General features: G+C 39.8%; 1 protein-coding gene and 1 long non-coding RNA gene across 14 annotated transcripts in view; one reads left to right on the forward strand and one right to left on the reverse strand.

The window, feature by feature from the left end:
* LOC310660495 overlaps positions 1 to 13,025 on the forward strand; it is a 35,032-nt gene extending 22,007 nt beyond the window's left edge. The window contains exons 3-4 of the long non-coding RNA XR_014503436.1: positions 10,861 to 10,948; positions 12,295 to 13,025. This is a non-coding gene — a long non-coding RNA (uncharacterized lncRNA). The remainder of the gene's footprint in view (positions 1 to 10,860; positions 10,949 to 12,294) is intronic.
* PLCL2 (phospholipase C like 2) overlaps positions 1 to 20,604 on the reverse strand; it is a 140,152-nt gene that overhangs the window by 6,395 nt on the left and 113,153 nt on the right. For all 13 annotated transcript variants that reach the window (XM_083404677.1, XM_083404676.1, XM_083404673.1 and 10 more), the window contains 4 exons: positions 16,486 to 18,972; positions 13,285 to 13,488; positions 4,373 to 4,448; positions 360 to 469 (listed from right to left, as the gene is read on the reverse strand). In XM_083404677.1, the coding sequence (XP_083260803.1) occupies positions 360 to 469; positions 4,373 to 4,448; positions 13,285 to 13,488; positions 16,486 to 18,972 (2,877 nt within the window). The remainder of the gene's footprint in view (positions 1 to 359; positions 470 to 4,372; positions 4,449 to 13,284; positions 13,489 to 16,485; positions 18,973 to 20,604) is intronic.

Below are 20,604 nucleotides of genomic sequence, written 5' to 3' on the forward strand. Positions count from 1 at the left end.
TCAAGGCCAGTGATGACGGGATGTTGGGAGCTGGAAGTCCAGCAACATCTGGAGAACCAGATGTTCTCCACCCTTCATCATCTGTGCAGTTTTTATTCCTATGTCTTTGATGGCTAAAACTAGACAAGTATTCCAGCTGCATCTAATTAATAAAGGGTGATGCTATACTGTTCATATCCAAGACACAAATGTTTCTGTAAATTCAACAAAAGGACAGCATTTCCATTTTAAGTATCATCAAACTTTGTATTCAGTAGAACCACACTCGGTATAGTGTAACATTAATTATCATATTTTTGGTAATGGTCTAAGCATGGTGGTTTATGTTTCAAAAAGTATTCAACTTTAAAAAAACATACCTTTAGGATTGTAATATTCCAGGTAAAGCTCTCCACTGCTTTTTGTAGCTTTCTCTCCTTTAAACCTTCCTTGGCTCCTATACTTTGTAAATTCTCATGGAACTCCATCGCTGGGGGAAGGAAAAACAAAAAAAAGTGACCTAAGAGAATATGAAGGAAATGAAGCGATACCTTATACAAGAAACCTCTGCCAACTATATATTAAGTCATGTAAGATTTGCTGCAGCATAATGATTACCGTATTTTTCGTCCCATGGGAAGCTCCGTCCCATAGGACGCACCTAGTTTTTTGGGGGGGAAATAAAGGGGGGGGAAATTCCCTTTATTTCCCCCCAAAAGCAGGTCGGGGAAACCGAACCAGGTCGAGGAACAGTGGGATGGCGGTGCTGTGCCTCCCTGCTGTCCCCCGAGCTTGTGGTGCTGGCCAATGTCTGTCCGGCGCGCGGGGCGTTCTGCTTCAGGGCGCCCTGCGCGCCGGGCGGCAGGCTGCTATCCGCAGCGTGGGGAGCCCTGCAGGAGGTCCCCACAGGGCTCCCCACGCTGCGGATGACTTCCCGAAGCGCCGGGCGCTCTGCTTTCAGGGCGCCCGACGCTCTGGGAAGCAGGCTGCTATCCGCAGCCTAGATAGCTCTGCGGGACCTCCCGCAGGGCTGCCTGGGCTGCGGGTGTCTTCCTGAAGCCTGGAGAGCGAGAGGGGTCGGTGCGCACCGACCCCTCTTGCTCTCTAAGCTTCAGCGAAAGCCTGCATTCGCCCCATAGGATGCACCCAGATTTCCCCTTCATTTTTGGAGGGGAAAAGGTGCGTCCTATAGGGCGAAAAATACGGTAATTTGTTCTAAATTAATGTGAGAGAGCACACAAACTAACAGGGATCACAGCTGAGTATAATCTCATTCTCACAAGGGTCTAGGGAGGGTCACCTGGTGCTGCCTCTCTTCTTTATCAGTGCCTCTGCTAAGCAATACAACATAGCTCATTTGGGAGAGCATAAGACTCTTAATCTCAGGGTCATGGGTTCGAGCATCATGTCGAGCAAAAGATTCCTGCATTGCACGGGGTTGGACCAGAAGATCCTTGTGGTCGCTTCCAACTCTACAAATCTATGATAGTGCATTAACTATTTTTGCATTAATACATACTGGATCTGATACGCTTGGTTTCTACCAACTGAACAAGGTGTCAGTTAATGATGACAGCTCATTAATTCTGAAACACAGTGACTTACAAATCATCTTTGCAATTTCAAAAGAGGAAAGCAAATAAAGAAAGGGCCCTTATAGATGTATAAAATATTTTCCCCTTTAGAACTGTATTCTTGAAAGTTTCAATGCAGTGTCTAGAAAGGTTCTAAAAGGCAAAATAGTCGAATGGCATGAATGTTAAATTGCCTCAGGAAACACACTAGAAGGCTGCCATTTGGCTAAAGAGTATTACTGCTAGAATGAATACTGTTGATAAAACAGCATACCGTATAGGAAAAAGAAATGAAGTCTTAACAAGGAGGGTATCTTTCTGATGAAAAGAAACAGAATAATAGCTCTATGCAGATGGCTTTGCCTGGTTAATGAGCTGAGGATACCACTTTAAGACACTGAGAAATCACTTTTTTAAATACTATGTATAAAAGTATTAACTTGTCAGGGAGATGACTAGGCTACAATTGTTCTACCTGACCTCCTAGTTTTTTTATGTGGAATTGCTTTGTATGGAAGAGGATTCACTCATGTGAACCGCCATCTGAAGTGGGACAACACACACACATCCCCTAGAGCAAAGATAAAACTATTGTAAATTTTACCTTAAAAAATTAGTAGAGATCTATGTAGACTCATGTATCTGCATAGACCAAGATACACAGAAGGATTTTTAATCCTAAACACAGCCCATGGGAAAATTCCACTGCAAACAAAGTTACACCCCCATGTGTTTATGGGACTAAAAATACAAGTCAAGGTTGTTGCTTCCTGAAAGAATTTGCAAAATCAGGATGCTATGTCAAAAATATTCATCTACCTTTCTCTTTACTCCTTCATAATAGACTTGGTCATAATTAAATGCAGTGCAAAAAATATCCAGCAACAATTTTTTTTTTGCACAAAACAAACATCAGGATAACTAAACACTGGAGGTTTATCAGCCAGACCAAGGTTACTTATTAATACAAATATTTGATAGGTTAATATTGAACCATATACAGTGGCTTGCTAAATCAGAACCTGAGCCATGGAGCAAGTCAGACTTCACACGCACAGCCAGTTCAACAACTGCATCCACCACTTCCCTAACGCAACTTCAGCACTGAAGGCTTTTGTGCGCTGTGGGGCTCCATGCCGTAACTACTTGAATCAACAGTTTGCCACATGCCTTACTGAAAATCCCTGGGAATGGAAACAGTCTACATTGTTAGCAGGATCAGACATCCTTTCTATTGCCCATTTATGATGACTGCACATGCAAAAAATTTGCTTCACCTCCAAACTGTGCACATCCCATAACATCCTGGTGGAATCCTGTAACTTTTTATACCACAAATAGCTCAGTCGGTCTTAATCTCAGGGTCATGAGTTTGGGGTAAAAGGTTCTTGCATCACAGGGAATTGGACTAGATGACTCTCATTGTCTCTTCCAACTCTATGAATCTCTGAATCACATTTATTTTTGTTGTACTTTTGTTAACAAAAGCTACAATCCCTCTTGAGAAAGCATTGCAAAACAAACTAATACAAGACTAATGCACTAGAACATGTTACAGAAACATCGTAAATCACAGCGATCATATGAAGCAGTCCCTAGGAGCTTCAGTGTATAAGGACCACGACCTTCTTCACACTGTCACAAAGAAATGGTCCCATGAAGGCAGAACAACACCTCTAAAATGCATGTGCTAATCAGACTGCTTAGTAATAAGTAATTTCACTGATACTTTTAGCAGTGCAATCCTGTGCCTGGCTACTCTGTCTGCTAAGTTCAATGGGTTCCTACTCAGAGGAGAACCACTTAAATTAATGAACCCAGTTCATGTCCACTAACCTCAAAGGACCCACTCTGAGTAGGACTAGTACTGAATACCACCCAATGGGCTTACTGACAGATAAAGGGTTAAAGATCACAACCTTCCTAGACAATTCATCAGGCAGGAAGAAAGAGTTCTAACTAAAAAGCTTTTTATGCCATTTAGACCAACAAAAACATCTTTATGTTTTCTTTGTGATAAATGCAATGGTATCAATTGCACATTAATTTCCAGCATTTTGATAATTAAATCTTCATCTGATCCACTCAACTGCAAAAAATGCATTCCTATCTGGTCCTAAAAAATGTAATTACACCTGCAAGACATGTATTACTTTCTGCTTTACAAACAAAACAAAACAAAATAGGTAGAAATTAAATGACCTATAATGTGAGATCCTCTGGCTCGCAACTGTATATACATTGCTTCCAAATGGCATAAATCCATCCTTAGAGAAATCCTGCCAACACACTATATTTTCACTATTTCATTGTCAAATAAAAGATGGAAATAATTGAGACAGGGAAGTTGTATACTATGTATTATAAATATTATATGTGATTTTAAATGCTTTTAAACTTCCCTGTCAGGTGGAAGCTGCTCATTTAATTCTTGTTCCAGTTAACGCTTTTAAATTTTGGCATTGGCAGACTGAGGCAAATCTTGATTCTTTTCCGAGTTAAGGCTAATGTGAGACCTTTGGCAAATCACTTGCCAAAACGTTTCACTCAGCCAAAAAGCAAGTTTTTTACTCATTGTAAATTGAAATGAAAAAGGAAAGAATAGAATAATCAGCTGCAATGTTCCATGTATCAAAGAAACATAACTCTCACATAGCTCCTAAAATCTTTAACACAAAAACCAAAAAGTAAGTAATTGAAATTCGTCTGTTGAATCATGTTGCTTATATAATACATTGATGTGCAACTATTTTTACACGTTTAGTAGAATATGTTAACCCACTGCAGAAAGCTGAATAAAAACAGAGTTGTGTCCTTACCTGCTTTTTGGCACTGGGCTATTTTTTCATATACGTTATCTGCATTTTCTATCAGAGTCTTGATAGTTTGAATCATCTGTAACAAGAGAATAACTTGAGCAATGAGAAAATGAGCAATGAAAACTAGAAGTCAGAGCACTGGCGAATCCAGACTCACAGCCTGCATGAACTGGCCATTTCTCAGGCAGAACATATTTCCCTACCCGAGCTCTTTTCTTAATTGAAGTTGCTAGAGATTAAAACGGGACAATTGTGGCCTTCCACTTGCAAAGGATAAACTCTGCTACAGAGCTGTGGCTCCTCTCTAAACTTTGCATTGTAACAATCTCAGATTACTACACTGCTGGTGACACTACCAGAGACGCCAAGTTCTGTCCAACGTACGAGCAACACACGCCATGAGGCCTGCTGCCACCCCCGTGAGGCCTGGTATCGCGAGGCCCAAACCCTCAAGATTGAGGTGGGGCCCTCAGTCCCATCCCAATAGACTTGGGGGGCTGAAGAAACCTCAGCCCTATGGAGCTGGAGCCTATGGAAACTACTGCATTACTTTTTTAAAAAGCTGTTTATTTCGATTTATACCCCACTTTTCTCAGACTCAAAGTACCGTATTTTTCGCTCTATAGGACGCACTTTTCCCCTCCTAAAAAGTAAGGAAAATGTGTGTGCGTCGTATGGAGCAAATGCAGGCAGGAGGCTCTGCTCAGCGCTCCCTTTAAGAGCCGCACACACGCTCTGCGCGGACTTTAAAGGGAGCACGGCTCTTGGGGGGGCCTTCATCCCGCTGCCCTGAAGAGGCTTCGTGCGGCTATCCCAAAAGCCAGAACATCAAGAGGCTATCCCAGAAGCCAGATCCCTCTTGCTGTTCTGGCTTCTGGGAATCAGAATATTTTTTTCCCTTGTTTTCCTCCTCCAAAAACTTGGTGTGTCTTATAGAGCGAAAAATATGGTACCTTTGAAAAGTTCACATATGTTCTAGTAATTCGATCATATTCGAATGTACAAGATTCTATAATAATTGCCTCCCTAAGGAAAACATATTCACAGCGCTGTTATTTGTACTCACTTATTTATTTGCTAATATGCCAAGTCACCCTTCTTTACTAACAGGCATTTCAAAGTGTCAGAATTTGCCATGTTAATTGTGTGTGAGTAGAGGTGTAGTTATGCAATAAAATGCATAGGTTGCTCCTTTTATAATACATCAGAATATGCTGTATATATGTTTCAACCCACAAATCCCAGAAGCAATGCTGAACATTGATTTCATGGCTAGAGTTTAAATTGGCCCTGTGTGGATACGTAAAAGTCCACAATCCTGAATCTTGCCAAGTATTGCTTGTCGGAACAAAATGCAGTCAAACAGGGCCTGAAATCTGTCAAATGTTTCCTCACATATCCACTGCCTAGCAAACAGCAAGGCGGCCAGGGAAATGTCACTACCATGGCATTACACTGATGAGTTGAAACAGTTTTCACTAAAGAAGGGAACTGCCACAACACTGCAGAAACATCTCTAAGCCAGGTGAGGTCAACTTCGTATAATTTCATAGTCTCCATACTCCCAAAAAATAGCCCGGTCTTTTATAAATAATGCACAGAAAGGCAATTATCTTTAAATTATTTTAAGACTCCTCAAGAAACATTTAATGAAGGCAGTAACATCAAATTAGCAAGTGGGGAATTGTACCATGCCCTGTATTGTATATCCTGTGCCCACCAACTGATTTAAAAATTTGGTTCATAAAGTTACAAGTTTAATGATGAAGGGCTTTGAAATGCTTTCAGTAAACCCATTACATCCCATTGATTTCAGTTGGTTTACTCTAAGCATGACAAACTCTGAAGCCAATCGCAGCATTCAGTTAGTGATTATTTTCTGAAGATTCAATACAGCAATAAGTCTTCAATATATAGCAATAGGCAATACCTTATAGCAATATCTTCAGCTGGTTGTCAAGTTAATGTGATCCATCTCCAAAATACAGAAAATCCAATAGCAGAAAGAAATCCTTTGTAATCCTCTTTTTGTTTTCAGATTATCATTTACTCATTATTTCAGGGTCTCACTTTCAGTGTCATTGGAGCACATTCAAAAACCTGTTTTTCATTACCTCCCCTCAATGGAGTTAATTTACTTTAGATTTATTCTAGTTTGTTGCCTTCTTCTGTCATGGTGTATTTTCCTGCTTCACCCTGAAACTACACTCTTCCAGACAAAATTGTCCAATTGGCCCAATCAAATAATAACTAAATAAGCCAGGATATGCACCCACATGCAGCCCCTTTGCCCCTTCTTTGGGGAAAGTGCAGAAACAAGTCACGGAGCCGCAGTTAACCATAGTTTCCTGTAAACTGGAAACTGTGGTAGTAGCTTCCAAATGAGCTGTGGAAAGGAGCCTAAGGTCCAACCATAAACAATTCCAATGAGAAAGTGAAATGGGACATATCTTAAAATGTGATAGCACGAAAAGCTTTTAGTGGCAATATAACGGCAATTAAGACACAAGCTTAGTAAGGAGGGTTTGGGGTTTTTTAAGGGACATGCAGAAGAAGTTAAAACAAAAGACAGGTCACTAAGGATGAATACAAAATTGTTTCGTTCAGTCTTGTAGGGCAAAAGCTACTTGCCTTAGGGTTTGATTTTACTTTAGGAATTTCTTTCACCCAATACACTGTTATACTAAAAGTTGAATTAGCAAAGTAGGTCACGTTAAGTGGTTGAATCTAACAAGTAAAAGCAACTTTTAAATAGTGCTAACCTAACACTCAGTATTGATAATAAGAAACAGTTATCCAGCCTTTTCCTAGTGTCTATCAGGTCTTTTTTATCACTCTTTGTCCTTTAGAATTCTTTTGCCATTAGAAATACAGGGTTTATTTATTTCCATTTTTCATAGAACTGTGATAAGAACTCAAAATAAAGAGAACTCGGTGACTGCGAGTCCTTGAGTTCCCCCTGTCTGCTTCTTGGGTGGTGTATACATGGAGCTGCATTTCAAATGTTACCCAAAACATTAACATTTTGAGAAAATATGCAGTCCATATTCTGTGGAAATATGGGCATAGCCTTTCTGAAATACATTAACTGGCTTGGAGTCACATCTAGGTATGAGAGCTTCATCAGGACCTGGGAATTAGGCAGCTCAAGTAAGAATTTGTCCATCGGGAACTTAGATGGATAGTTAGGCATGAGCAGTTATGCAACTTTATTAAGAGAGGTAATATGAAGGTAATCCTTTAACCTCTATCCTAATGACGAGATTGCAAATCTGTACTTAATTTTTAGTTCTGCAATGTCTCAAGAAGTTAAGAACATCTTAAGTATTAACCGGGCCTCAGGATCTATACATATATCAAATTGTGATGGTTCCAGCACATCCAGTAAGGGAATTACACTAACCCACTAAACAAGGCAATGATTTAACTATGGAGAGAAGATTTAAAATACTATTTATCAGATAGTGACACTTGTCAGATCATTACTTGAAAACAGATACTAATTAAGATCTTACATGGCGGTTTGTAGTCCAACAACATCTGAAGAGCCGCAAGTTACCTGCTCTCGCTATAGATCAATATATAAGTGTGTCCAAACAACTGCAATGTTCTTGGTTTGTTCAACATTTTACAGAGTCGTAGGGCTTCATTTCTGACTCTGCAATCTAACCTAATCTCAAGATTTGTCAGTAGCCTTCATTAAATGCTTTTCCAGAGCAGCAGGCTCACAAGTTGTTACTACAGAAATAGTACTACCTGGGAGAAGGCCACTGATATTATACCTACCGCTCTGGCAAATGTGTAGCATTTCATAACCTCTATAATTATGTTGGCAATAACACATAGCATGTATTAAACAAACTTAATAGCTATTGCCTAACAAAATGTTTTCTGAAACTTTACTTTCTTCGTATACCTTATAATTTCAAGGATAACAACTTCTGGGATTGGTGAAGTACAGACCTTCACTTAAGAGGAGCTTTGTACGTCAACCTCTGTGACAGCACATAGGGAAAAGACTTTGCAAACAAGACGGCAATCAATAGTAACCTCATTACCGACCAGCTGTGGTTAGGCCCAGGCAATCAAAGTCGATTTATAATGAAGTGTAATTGATCTTTCTACTGCTTTAAATGCTGTCCAAAATTGCCATTGTAAGAAAACAAATCTTCTGGGTGTTACTTATGTTTACAATAAAGTACTTGTCATTCATATAAGACTGCTTGGATGAGGTTTAAGAAATAGAATTTGTCTGGTGTTCCCAATTGGTCTGAAAACCATGTATTTGTACGTTGTGGACTGCATGGTGCTATTCATTTATGGGACAAGTAGACAAAACTTGAAAAGAACATTATTGACCTCTCTAGAACAGCCTAAAAGCGTCTTCCCTACTTTAACTACTTAAAAAAAAAAAGCCATGCTGGAGAAAGAACCATCTAATACAGCATCTTGTTCTTACATGTTTTAGCATTTTGAAGGAGAAAAACCTATACTCACTTTCTACACCTGATCCATACATTTTATACACATCTAATATGCTCCCCCTTACCCATCATCTTCCCCCTAAACTATAAGTTGCTTTGGGACACTCTTCTGTGTGTGGAAAGTGACAAATCAATAAATAATATATAAAACTACCACTACTACTACTAATCTTTTTAATTATTATTTGTATGCCATCCATCTAACTAACTAACTAACTAACTGGGTTGCCTCGCCCACTCTGGGTGGCTCCCAAAAGACTTTTAAAAACATTAGAACATTCCAATTGCACCCTTCCCTCATAAGGAAATTGCTCATATCCCACAATCATTTTGGTTGCCCTCTTCTGATTTTTGCAGCTCTGTAATATCCTTTTTCGTATAACTTTCAGAAAAGGACAACAAAAATGAACGGGGGATTAGAGCAAACCATCACACAATCCTTTCTGTTCTGTTCTATTCCCTTCAATCCCAAAACACTATGGTAGTGGAGCCACTTTTGCTTTCACTAGCAGGAGGGAATGGGAATTTGAACAAAGTTTTGCCTGCATTTTTTTTGCTGCAGAATTCCCACTGCCAAACTGGGAAACCACTGCACAGTTTTTTAAAGCAGCATATGTACTTGATATTTGGAATGGTTACATCAAAACCAAAGCAAAACTCTGTCTGCACATGTGGATTCCTCTCTCATACCCCCCTTTGGGATCCCAGCTGTCCAGTCCTAGTCACAATTCCTAAGAACTCTTTGGATCCGTCACAAAATATCTCTCAATGTCACAATGTAATCTACTCTTGGAGGGGGTCTCATTTCCTTGCATCAAAAGTAATAAACATGTTTTTGTATTATCCCCTTATACCTCATAATTTCATCACCCATTTTATCAGAACTTTTAGCTAAAGGAAAGCATTTTCTTAGGGTTTCAAGGAAATGCAGGACAGTAGGTGAGAGGGATAAACCAATATTGTACAACAATTTTGTCCCATTGCAACTTATCAGTTGCCATAATGAATCTATAGAAGGAACTGAACATAGAACCATGTATGTTTAATCTAGTTTCGGGGTGGAGCTATGTTCTCAATTCCAGGTTGGTTACAGTAATCTTGATTCCCAGATTTGGAGTGCCAAATCCTTCAGTCATTCAATCGAGTTGCCCAAAAAAGAGTACAGTGGTACCTTGGTTTACGAACTTAATCTGTTCCAGAGGTCAGTTCTTAAACCGAAACCGTTCTTAAACCGAGGCGTGCTTTCCCTAATGAGGCCTCCCGCCACCAGTGCCCTTCCATCATTCGGATTCCGTTCTTAGACCAAGGTAAAGTTCTCAAACTGGGACACTATTTCTAGTTTTATGGAGTTTGTAAACCAAATGGTTCTTAAACTGGACTGTTCATAAACCGAGGTACCACTGTATATTAACCGTATATAACTGTATATCAACTCCCAACTGAAATAATTTGCAATTTCTCCATTAGTCCACATCAGAATAGCCTGGGGGGAAATTCCCAAATGCAAACCCAGCCATTTGCATGCAATAATGTATACTGAATTTGAAAAAATTGTATCGTGCTTTATATTTTTATGAGGAAAATGTATAATCTAACAACTATCCAGGGACATCTTAATTAACTGAAAATACTTGCTCACTTGACACTAGTTCTTTAATAATTTTAAGTTTCTCCTTTAACACAGAACACATTTACATTCTATAATGCCTCAATTCCCTGTAGTATTTTGTCATTTTAAATTACTCTGATATTGGCTAGCATTTTTACTGGAGAGAGCTTACACTCTTTTGTAGGTTAATGAACAAATATATTGAGCTCCCTAGTTACTCATTGTGCAAAAATAAATTTATAATACTAAACTAGAGAGAGGATTACTTCAGTTACCAGTGTAAATGTTTGCTGTAATTTTTATGGTAAGGGAGGTATTTCTGACAAAGAAATGTTAAATATTAAATTAGCATATTTATCTGAGATGGATTGACCCAGGAACTGTTGTACTTTTAGAAACATCCATGATAACCACAAAGCATACTGAGAATGAAGAAAACAATGTAAATCAGAGATAGCCCATGCACTCACCATGGAAACCAAGGTTTGTTTTTAAAACATTCCATAAGGAAATGCCCATGTTTTCACTCTAGTGCAGAGCAAAGGCTGCAGCATGTTAAAACACAAGTTATAAACTAGCTATGCAGCACAAAAGTAAAAGGGTTTCTATTCTTATTTAAGTTAAGAAGAGTTCGACATAATTATACCATAAACATCACTATGATTTACATGCAATACCTATACATTTGCAGCATTGCTTGCCAATAGAGGCTTTCCTTGCCCCTTACATATATTACATATCCTACCAAATCACATTCTCTTGACCAATTCCTAATGACATATTGCAATGCTTCCTGCGACATATGAAAAACTACAAGTATAGTTTTATAGCAGCAACGTTTAACTTTCAATGTGGAGGCCGTTTGCTGCTAAGTTCTGAAATAGCTTTTGTACTAAGTTTCCTATGACATATTTTGTCTGAAACTGAACTTTGCTCCTAAAAGCTAGGCAAATGTGCACCTACTGTATTATAGTTTCAAGCAGTTTCTAGTCTCAACAAAATGCTTAGAACATTTAATATTCTAAGTGCAAAGTTTAAACAGATTGTTTGCATATTGCAAATATATCCTCATCCCTATCTGAGCCCTGTCATCAGCTCCTGGTAAAGGTAATGGTGGAAATGCAACACTGTCTATCTATCCACTAACAAAAGGAAATGGTTAGCAGAATGGGGGAGAGAAGCCAGTTTTGCAACTTCCCCTCCACCCCACAGCTTTTGCAACCATCATCACCCCATCTGCTCTGCAGGTTCCCCCATGCCCCTGGAACAGAACAGTATCATGGATCAGATGGTTCTACAAGAAGACTATAAGCTCTGGAGAGCCAGCGTGGTGTAGTGGTTAAGAGCGGGAGACTCATGATCTGGTGAACTGGGTTCAATTCCCCGCTCCTCCACATGCAGCTGCTGGGTGACCTTGGGCTAGTCACACTTCTCTGAAATCTCTCAGCCTCACTCACCTCACAGAGTGTTTGTTGTGGGGGAGGAAGGGAAAGGAGATTGTTAGCCGCTTTGAGACTCCTTAAGGGGAGTGAAAGGCGGGATAGTAAGTCCAAACTCCTACTCCTCCTCCTCCTTCTTCTTCTTGGTGTCTTAATGTGAAAATGGAATGAGCTACTCTCAAAGTCCATTTGTTCAATAAAGATAGGACTCACTTGAGAAGGGAACCAAGTTTGGGGAAATATAATGGGAGATGTTTCATTTTAGCTTGCTAAGTAACAGTTCTCGAGTGTTTCCCTTTTCCATGCTCCAGGCTGTATAATTTAATAGATATAATTGTATTTGCTATGTAGCCTAAGCATTAAAATATTCACATTTTTTATGAATTTCAGGATACATCTAGCTTTAAAACACATTTTCTGAAACATATACAAGGTGTTAAAGCTTGCTTGCTGTTTTTAAGTGACCACAGCTGCCCAAAATTCTGGTAGCACAAAAGTGGAGAACAGACGAAGTCCCATCACAAGAAGAATGAATATATAGAACTTGCCAGCATGACAAATAGAATAAGAAATAAAGATGATAAAATTTAAAAGAGAACTGGACATTATATATAGATTATATGGAAAAATATTATAACAAGAAAATAATCGTAACAGGCTGACAAAAATATTCAGCAGTAGAGGTTACAACGTGGGATAATATAAGGTAATGAAAACAACTTAGTAAAGTAAGATAACATAGTGGAAAAGATAGCAGTTAGGAAACCAAGGAAAGAGTGGGAGTAAAAGTTAAGGTTTATACGACTCAAATAAATTGGAGGAATAAGATGTTATCATCAATATACATATATATGTCTTATATTTATGTATTTTTTCTTATTATCTTGTGTGTAACACAGTATGTGTTGATGATATGAGAAAAGCAAATAAAAATATATATTTAAAAAAAGCTTGTAAAGAAGTTTCTAAAAATTGAACTGAACCAGGTATTGAAACTAATGTGATTCACATTTTTGTAATAAAACTAAACCCTTAAAATAACACCATTTTCTTTTTCCCCTCAGACTAAAAATAAGGCTACAGCTTGGTCATATATATAAAATGCACAGCAGTAACACACACACACAGAGAGAGAGAGAGAGAGAGAGAGAGAGAGAGAGAGAGAGCACAGCATCAGATACACATCAAGCAAATGTTCTTTTTGGTAACAATGACTTGCACAGGCCACAGCTCATGTGTTATTATCTCTACAGTTTCATACCCTCTGCATTCATGCAAATGATCTTCCATCCACGTGATTTGGCAGGGTGGGGGAGAAGGTTAGACTAATATTTTGAAAGTAATATATTGTTAAAAAGATGTTTATTAAAGGCTACTCACTGTTTCATATGCTGTTACAATTTTTTTCAAAACTTCTGGAATGATTCCTTGCAACTCCATAACGGGATACTGTTCGCTGAGATTCATCACAACCAAGGGTGTGTTATCAGATCTCACCAAGTGTGTAGATACTGCCAGAATGCATTGCTTGAGGTTTGCTACAGGAGAGAGGCCACACAGCTCTTTGAATAAAACCACTGCATTCTGTTGAAAAGGAGGGAAGAAGTTATATTTCACTTATACACAATTTGAATCTCAATTATCTTTAGTTTAAGATATTTCAACCTTATTATACAATCCTAATAGCTACCAAAATAAAACACCCCATAGCTGTAGCCATGTTCTGCAGAAACATCAACTTTCTGAAGTAATTAAGGTACCAACAAGGCTTGCAGTAGTTATCCAGAATTAAAATTAAGCAGATATGCTTTAGAATGCTTCTACATTCTAAAGTAATCCCACTTTTCAGCTGCAGTTGACAGTACTGTAATCATTTCTTCTCCCTGCAGAGAAACAGTCAACATTCCAGGTCATGCTCTTTACTTGAAAAACTTTTAGTCATCAATATTGTCATGCAAACTTTTTCTCTCGAGGAGTTAAGTGATCATGGGTCATTTTACATTACTCTTCAGATATATATTTTTCCAGTGCTGTATTATGATGTCTACGACACAGGTCAACATCTGTTGATCCTGCCCAATGTTAGTGTATCTATTTCAATTCACTTTAGTCTTTGATTCATCCTTTAACAAGGTAAAACGAATCACAAGCAGGAAGCAGTATCCTAGAATAATTTAACATTACATAAAATACCTAATATTAGTACTTGCTTAGTACCAAACTATGAGAACAGCAACCTACTTGGCATGACAGTGCATGAAACAACATAGAAATACTGAGGATATGGAAGGTCTTGCCTCAGCAACAATTTAATATGGGGACTTGTAAACATACACCTTAAGTTTATCCCCTTCTCTGACACTAGTTTATGCAGTGCCTTTACATCCCTTGATGACTGCAGAATCAAGTGATGGCTTGCATATGTGAATGAGCCATTTTAGATCACACACCATAAACACAATGCTTTTTGATGCACTTAGCTCATACAATCAGCTGCAAGCCAACAAACACAACTATTTTCTGCGAAACAGGTATGCTGAACCCCAGGCTTGCAAGCCTCATCCAACCCACCAAGCCTTTTCTGGTAGCCTAGAAGTGCCACTGAACAAAGTTCCTCTCCTCTTATTTATCCACTAACACTTAGCATATCAGAGCACTGGAAACCTGAGCAGTGGGAGTATCAAAATAAGGCAGCAGCTTTCTGTTCTGACCTATATTCACCACAATCAACAGCGTATCCATTCTGCTGCAGTCTGGCTTCTACAAAGTATGCTATTATCTTGCTGCATGCAATTTAACATAACTTGCATAACTATTTATGTATCTTAACATCCCTTTCAGTGTAAAGGAAATGTCAAAACACTGTAGAAAGGTCATTAATTACTTACTGTTCATAGAACTAAACAAGAACATTGAACAAAGACCAGTCACATTTGTTTACCATTCCTGACCACACATGAACATGCCAACTGCAGCATTTTCGGATTTCTTTTCTGGGAGTGCTTGGGAAACATCAGAGCAGAGTAGAATACTCCCTACGGTTTCCAGAGACTGCCAATCTGCTCAGTGGCAGGGGATAGAAAGGAAAGGCACTTCATTCAATGCTCACGAGGAAGGGACACCAGGGAGGAAGACGGCCTTCTCCCTGGCAGAGCGGTGGGGGAAATTTCCCTCCCCACTTCCCCCTCCCTGCTAGAACACTACAGCTACAGAGGAGCGTTTTTGTCTTCCCACCCTTCACATGGCACTAAAGAAGAAGAAGTCCACCTCAGGATGCTGCAGCATGCCACTGCTCCATCAAGTCGAATGCTGGGCTCCTTGGCACTCTTGAGCTCCTGAACCTCTTTCCTATCTGCCATGGGTAAAAAGGTGTTGTGAAGAAGGAATGGGGGCTTTCTGCAAGCCATGTGCGGGGTGAGATGATGTATGCTGTGTGTGTACTGTGAGTATATGTGCCATGAGAAAGAAGGGGCAAAGGTGGGGTGGGGCATCAGAACCCACTAGTGCTTTGATCATAGGCGCCATTGGGATGTAGCCCTCAAATTAGTCAGCATGTAATGCAGCCCTGAGATTAAAATTCTACTCTGGAACAGAGTTTAATGGAGATCAGGCTATATATTTACCAAAATAAATAATAAGAGTCAGTGAGGTGTAGTAGTTAAGTGTTGAACTAGGACTGGGGAGACCCGGGTTCAAATGTGATTCAGCCATGAAGTTCACTGGGTGACCTTGGACTAGGTCTCTCTCTCTCTCGCTCCCTCTGCCTCTGCCTAATTTACCTGCCTAATTTACCTCACATAGTTGCTGAGAGGATAAAATGGGGAAGAGGGAGAAGTGCCATGCCACCTCAAGCTCCTTGGAGGAAAAGTGAGGTAGTTTGTGATTATAAGTTGCTTCAAACGGTTTTTAAAAAAATATTGTTGGACTGTTTTATCGTTGTAACTTGCCCTGGGACCTTAGGATGAAGGGCAGGTCAATAATACTACTAAAAATAAAAATACAGTGGTACCTCGGAAGTCAAATAAAATCCGTTCCGGAAGTCCGTTAGACTTCCAAAACGTTCAGAAATCAAGGCACGGCTTCCGATTGGCTGCTGGAAGCTCCTGCAGCCAATTGGAACCCTCGTAAGCCGCGTCGGACGTTCGGCTTCCAAAGAACGTTTGCAAACCGGAACACTCACTTCCGGGTTTGCAATGTTTAGGAGCCAAAATGTTCGACTTGCAAGGCGTTCGGGATCCAAGGAACAACTGTAAATAAATAAAACCAGTTAGCCAACCTTGCTATAAAACGTATCTATAATCAGTCATCCTTCAGAAGAACAGTCAGATAACAGAAAATACCTTACAGCACAAAAACTGAATCCAGGTAGGGTGGCATCCGTGCCTGAGTATCTTACAGCCATCACTTGAGGGCACTGATAACTCTAATCCTTACTTTTAACTGTCTGCAAAGTCACTGAACCTCTGAGCACATTTACTACGCTTATGTCACATTATTTATTATGGAAACATATAATTACACCAGTATATCTGTATGTAAAATGGTAATCTCATATAAATGGTAGTGAATAAAAGACGGTACCTGCATGTTCTCCCTCAAATCTGTGGCATCCCGTATGGGCTGGAGAGCATTCTTGAATACTTCGTCAATGGTTTTAATCCATAAAGTCCTCATACAGGCATATTCTCTGGATTTCTTGCTCTTCCTGACAGACAGGCCCCGTTTATGTGGCTTTCCACCACCCCTTCTATTAGTTATAGCAACGTGGACAAATAAGAAAGCATGTGCCAGAGCTTCTCCTGTTAAAGACTGAAGGGGGACATGGCGATAACCTGTCTGTAAACACTCAAAGGGAATTGTGTACTGCCCAATAAATTCATCCCCGATATAATCATCGTCCAGCACTACAAAGCGCACCATGGCGAGTTCAGGTAGATTAATCTGAAATTCAAAACTCTCATCAAAAATTGGGTTGTCCCCATTCTGGTGCACAGTTTTTGTCCTTTGCTCTGCACAGTCTGCAGGGATCCCATGGATTTCTACATAGACATAAGGGTCTACAACATCACCTTTGGCACCTGACCCTTTTGGTTTAGGAAAGTTCTGTCCGCTAATAATCTTAACATGAAGAAGCTGAGGTGAAACTCCAGGCACAGAGTCCTTCGTATTTGCACTGAAGTAAGAGACTTCTTCCCGCATGATAGCAGGTCGAAGAACATAGCCACAGTTACCGTTTTGACGAAACCAACCAATGTTGAGGTCCATCATTAATCCAGGTGTCTGAAAGTTCATTGCTACTATCTGACAGCCACACTTCCAAAAATCCTGTGGGTTCATATTACTAGAATCAATCCTCATAGGGCTAGGGAAAACCCTGGCCAGAAAACGTTTGTTGTAATTCACAAAGTCTCCAGGGTTTTCATTGGCATATTTGGTAGCAAGCACTTCATTGAAAGAGCAAACTTCCCAGTATTTTTGAAGCTGAAATGAAACCTGAAAATCTTTAAATTGAACCGACTTACACATGCTTACCAGTTCTGAAAGCTCTTTGCAGAGCTGAAACCGTTTTACTGTGATAATATTCTGTTGTTCCACACCCTCTTTTCCCATTCTCTGGGACATTTCTACGCCTTCGTCTTCATCTGTAACGTCTCCCTCTAGCCCAGAACAATTAGGAGACAGCTTCTTGGCTTTAATTAGTATTTTCCCTCTAAGAGATTCAGGAGAAGGCAGATAAGATTCCTCTGTGTTTGGAGACTGCGTGTGGACCTTGTCTCCCAATATTTTCTTTATATGCTGAACCATCACCCTCTGCTGCTTGAGACAACAATGGTTTTCTAAGCACAAAATAAGAGGGTATTCCGAAGCAACGAATGCATATTTGTTTATAATGTCGATTACACTGCGGAAGACTATCTGCGAGGTCATGGTGTGCCCTGTGTAAATTACTGGTTCATTGTCAGGACCATCCCACACATCCAACTCGACACATCGACACCCCATTTTCAAAGCACGAATGTATCCTGTGATATCAGATGGGCCTCGGAACTGATCCTCTATCAAGTACGTGTTATGAGATGAGTTTATGAAATAATGAGATAGAGGGTGGTTCATGCCCTGGCACACTTTTTTGTGCTCTGGGTCAAATATATGGCATTCTGGAGAAGTTAGATAATTTGTAAAACCGTCTATGGAAAGCCAGCCCTTTTCCTGGCCCTCTTTAGATGGCTCATATTTGTGAATAATATCCAGGCTTATCTCTTCGGTGGCATTTGCAATACCCTGTTCTGCTTCTAAAAACATCATAAGGTCCTTTGTGTCCAGGAATTCTTTATTGCTAGAAAATTGAACTAACAAAAAATAGATTTCAGGGCGAGTGCAAAGCTCATGAAAGACTTCAATAAACTCTTCCTTTGTGATTTCTGTACCAGGTTTGTCTTTTGTTCTGTGTAGCTCTTTGAACTTCAATTCAATTTTACTAGTTTTTAAACCAGGATTTAAATTTTTTATAAACTGTACAGCTCTGCACATGGATATGCGCCCCAAATTATCAATATCTGTTTCTTTAAACATTTGTGAAACCCATGAAGTCCGCATTTTATCTTGGCTACTTTCTAGCATATCTAGTGTGTGTTTTCCATACGATATCAGGTATCTCAGTCCAGTGACCCAAATATTTGCGACATCTGCAGAATTTGCAACAAGATCTAGAGACTCATAATTATCTCCATAAATAATAGAAAATGCACAGTCTTCCGAAATCTGTTCCGAAATTCCATTGCTACGAAAAATGTCTGTATTTTTCCCTGTTCTCACTTCTTTGATTGATTTAACGTCGATCTTTGCTTTCTCAGAATCCTTCTTTGAAGGTTCCCAACGTAGAGACTGCATGTCTGCATCTAAAAGGAAGTACCGGTGGTAAATTCTGGAGTTGGAGCGAACCTTTCTGAGTTCTGAGCCTTCAACCATGGCGTTAATACAGTCGCTTGCGCTGCTGATCTTCTTTTCAGTTGGCATGCTGCTAAATGACACCGTCTTTTTCCGTTCTCTTTTTTGCTTCGTACCATCCTGAAAAGTAGAGGAAGGGAAAGTTGGTAAGGTACTTGCCACATGTTACAAAAACAGAATATTCTTAAAAGATCTGTTGAGGACTAACATGTATGTCCACCAGTACTGACATCTATGCAAAATGAATTAAAAGCTACACTAAAAGGTAACAGATATGCAATTTACCCTTATGCTGTTGTGTCCAACTGAGCTCAGTACGACTTATTACCAAGTAAGTGTACAAGGGATTGCATCCTTAGGTGTCAATGGTGTTTTGTGGCCACTTTTTCTGCATTTTTGCAGATAGTATATATTATTGCCTCTCTCTTTTTTACACTCACAGTCAGGAGACTTGCTGAAGACCGACCAAACCAACCAACCAAACTATGCTTCAACAGTACATTACTGTACATTATCTATAAACATGTAATGTGTTTGTGGGAATGGCTATATTTTAATATCTGTTGATATTCTAGGCCACAATTGTTAACATATTAATACAAATGCCCAGAATTTTATTACAAGTCCTGGAAAGAAGAGACGCATATACTTTGTGTGTGGGTTGGGTACTGATTCCTCTGCAATGTGAGACAGAAGAATGGGCCCCATGACGGGGAGAGGGGAAAGGATATGAGATGCCGAACTAAGGAGCAAACAGCAGAGTGTTATGAAGCCTAGCAATGTCTTCCTAGCAATTACCCAAGGAGAAAGGAACCTGCGGCTACTGTGGCCATGGCCTCAAGCACTCCCCTAGCCACTATTGTCTGCTAAGGAGTAAAGGGGTGCTTTAAATTGAGATCCTGCTCCTGGGCATGAACATGGAAATGGGTATAGCTTGAAAAACTGCCTAGAAAAGGTAGAATTCTAGCTTTGTTTACATTATAGCAGGTATAAGTAGGAGGCTAAGTTACACATTGCAGGGCTGCTGAACAGGGCTGAAAAAAGCAGTAGTTTAAAGTCAGAATTCAAAAGTTCGGCTGGCAGAAGATCCAGTGCAGAATCTAGGAGCATTAGCTTCTGCCAACTTCAACTGAAGATGCATAACAAAACTCTTGGCCGCACAGTGAAACTGACAAAAGTGGGGTGGGGGGGGTGAGCATAAGCTGCTTTTGGAACGGTTTCTTAAGATAATGGGCCAAGCAAGTCTGGCTTGTCCTAGTCTTTGCATATTTAGTGTTTGGGATCAAATGGCCATCAACAATCAGTATCTACATGTCACCTTGCCTATTAGAAATGGACTAAGGTTGGCCTATTTATTGGGGGGGGGGAATCAGGAAAGGCCTATAACTTCAAATGTCATTTTATTCTCCATGAAATCCTCTTCATAATTCTTTCCCCACTTTTCTTTTTAACACACAGTAGTTGCAGCAAGCTTGGAGACTGAGAGGAAGACTAGAGAAAGAAGGGGTGTTTCTGCATTCCTCCTCATGCTGTTTTTCTTTGGTGGTGGGAAGGATGAAAAGATACCTAGTCCTCAAGGCTGCATACCTTTTTGAAGGAATGAGGGGATATATACTTATATTGCCCATGGCAACACCTATCCATGTATGATGGGAGCAGTGGGAGTGTGGGTGGAGAGAAAGAAGGATTTGGAAGTGGCAAGAAAGATTGGGAAAAGAACCAGAACCGTATCCCACCCCCCCATACATGTCT

This window comes from Podarcis tiliguerta, assembly GCF_965153285.1.
Source record: "Podarcis tiliguerta genome assembly, chromosome: 12".
NCBI lineage: Eukaryota > Metazoa > Chordata > Lepidosauria > Squamata > Lacertidae > Podarcis > Podarcis tiliguerta.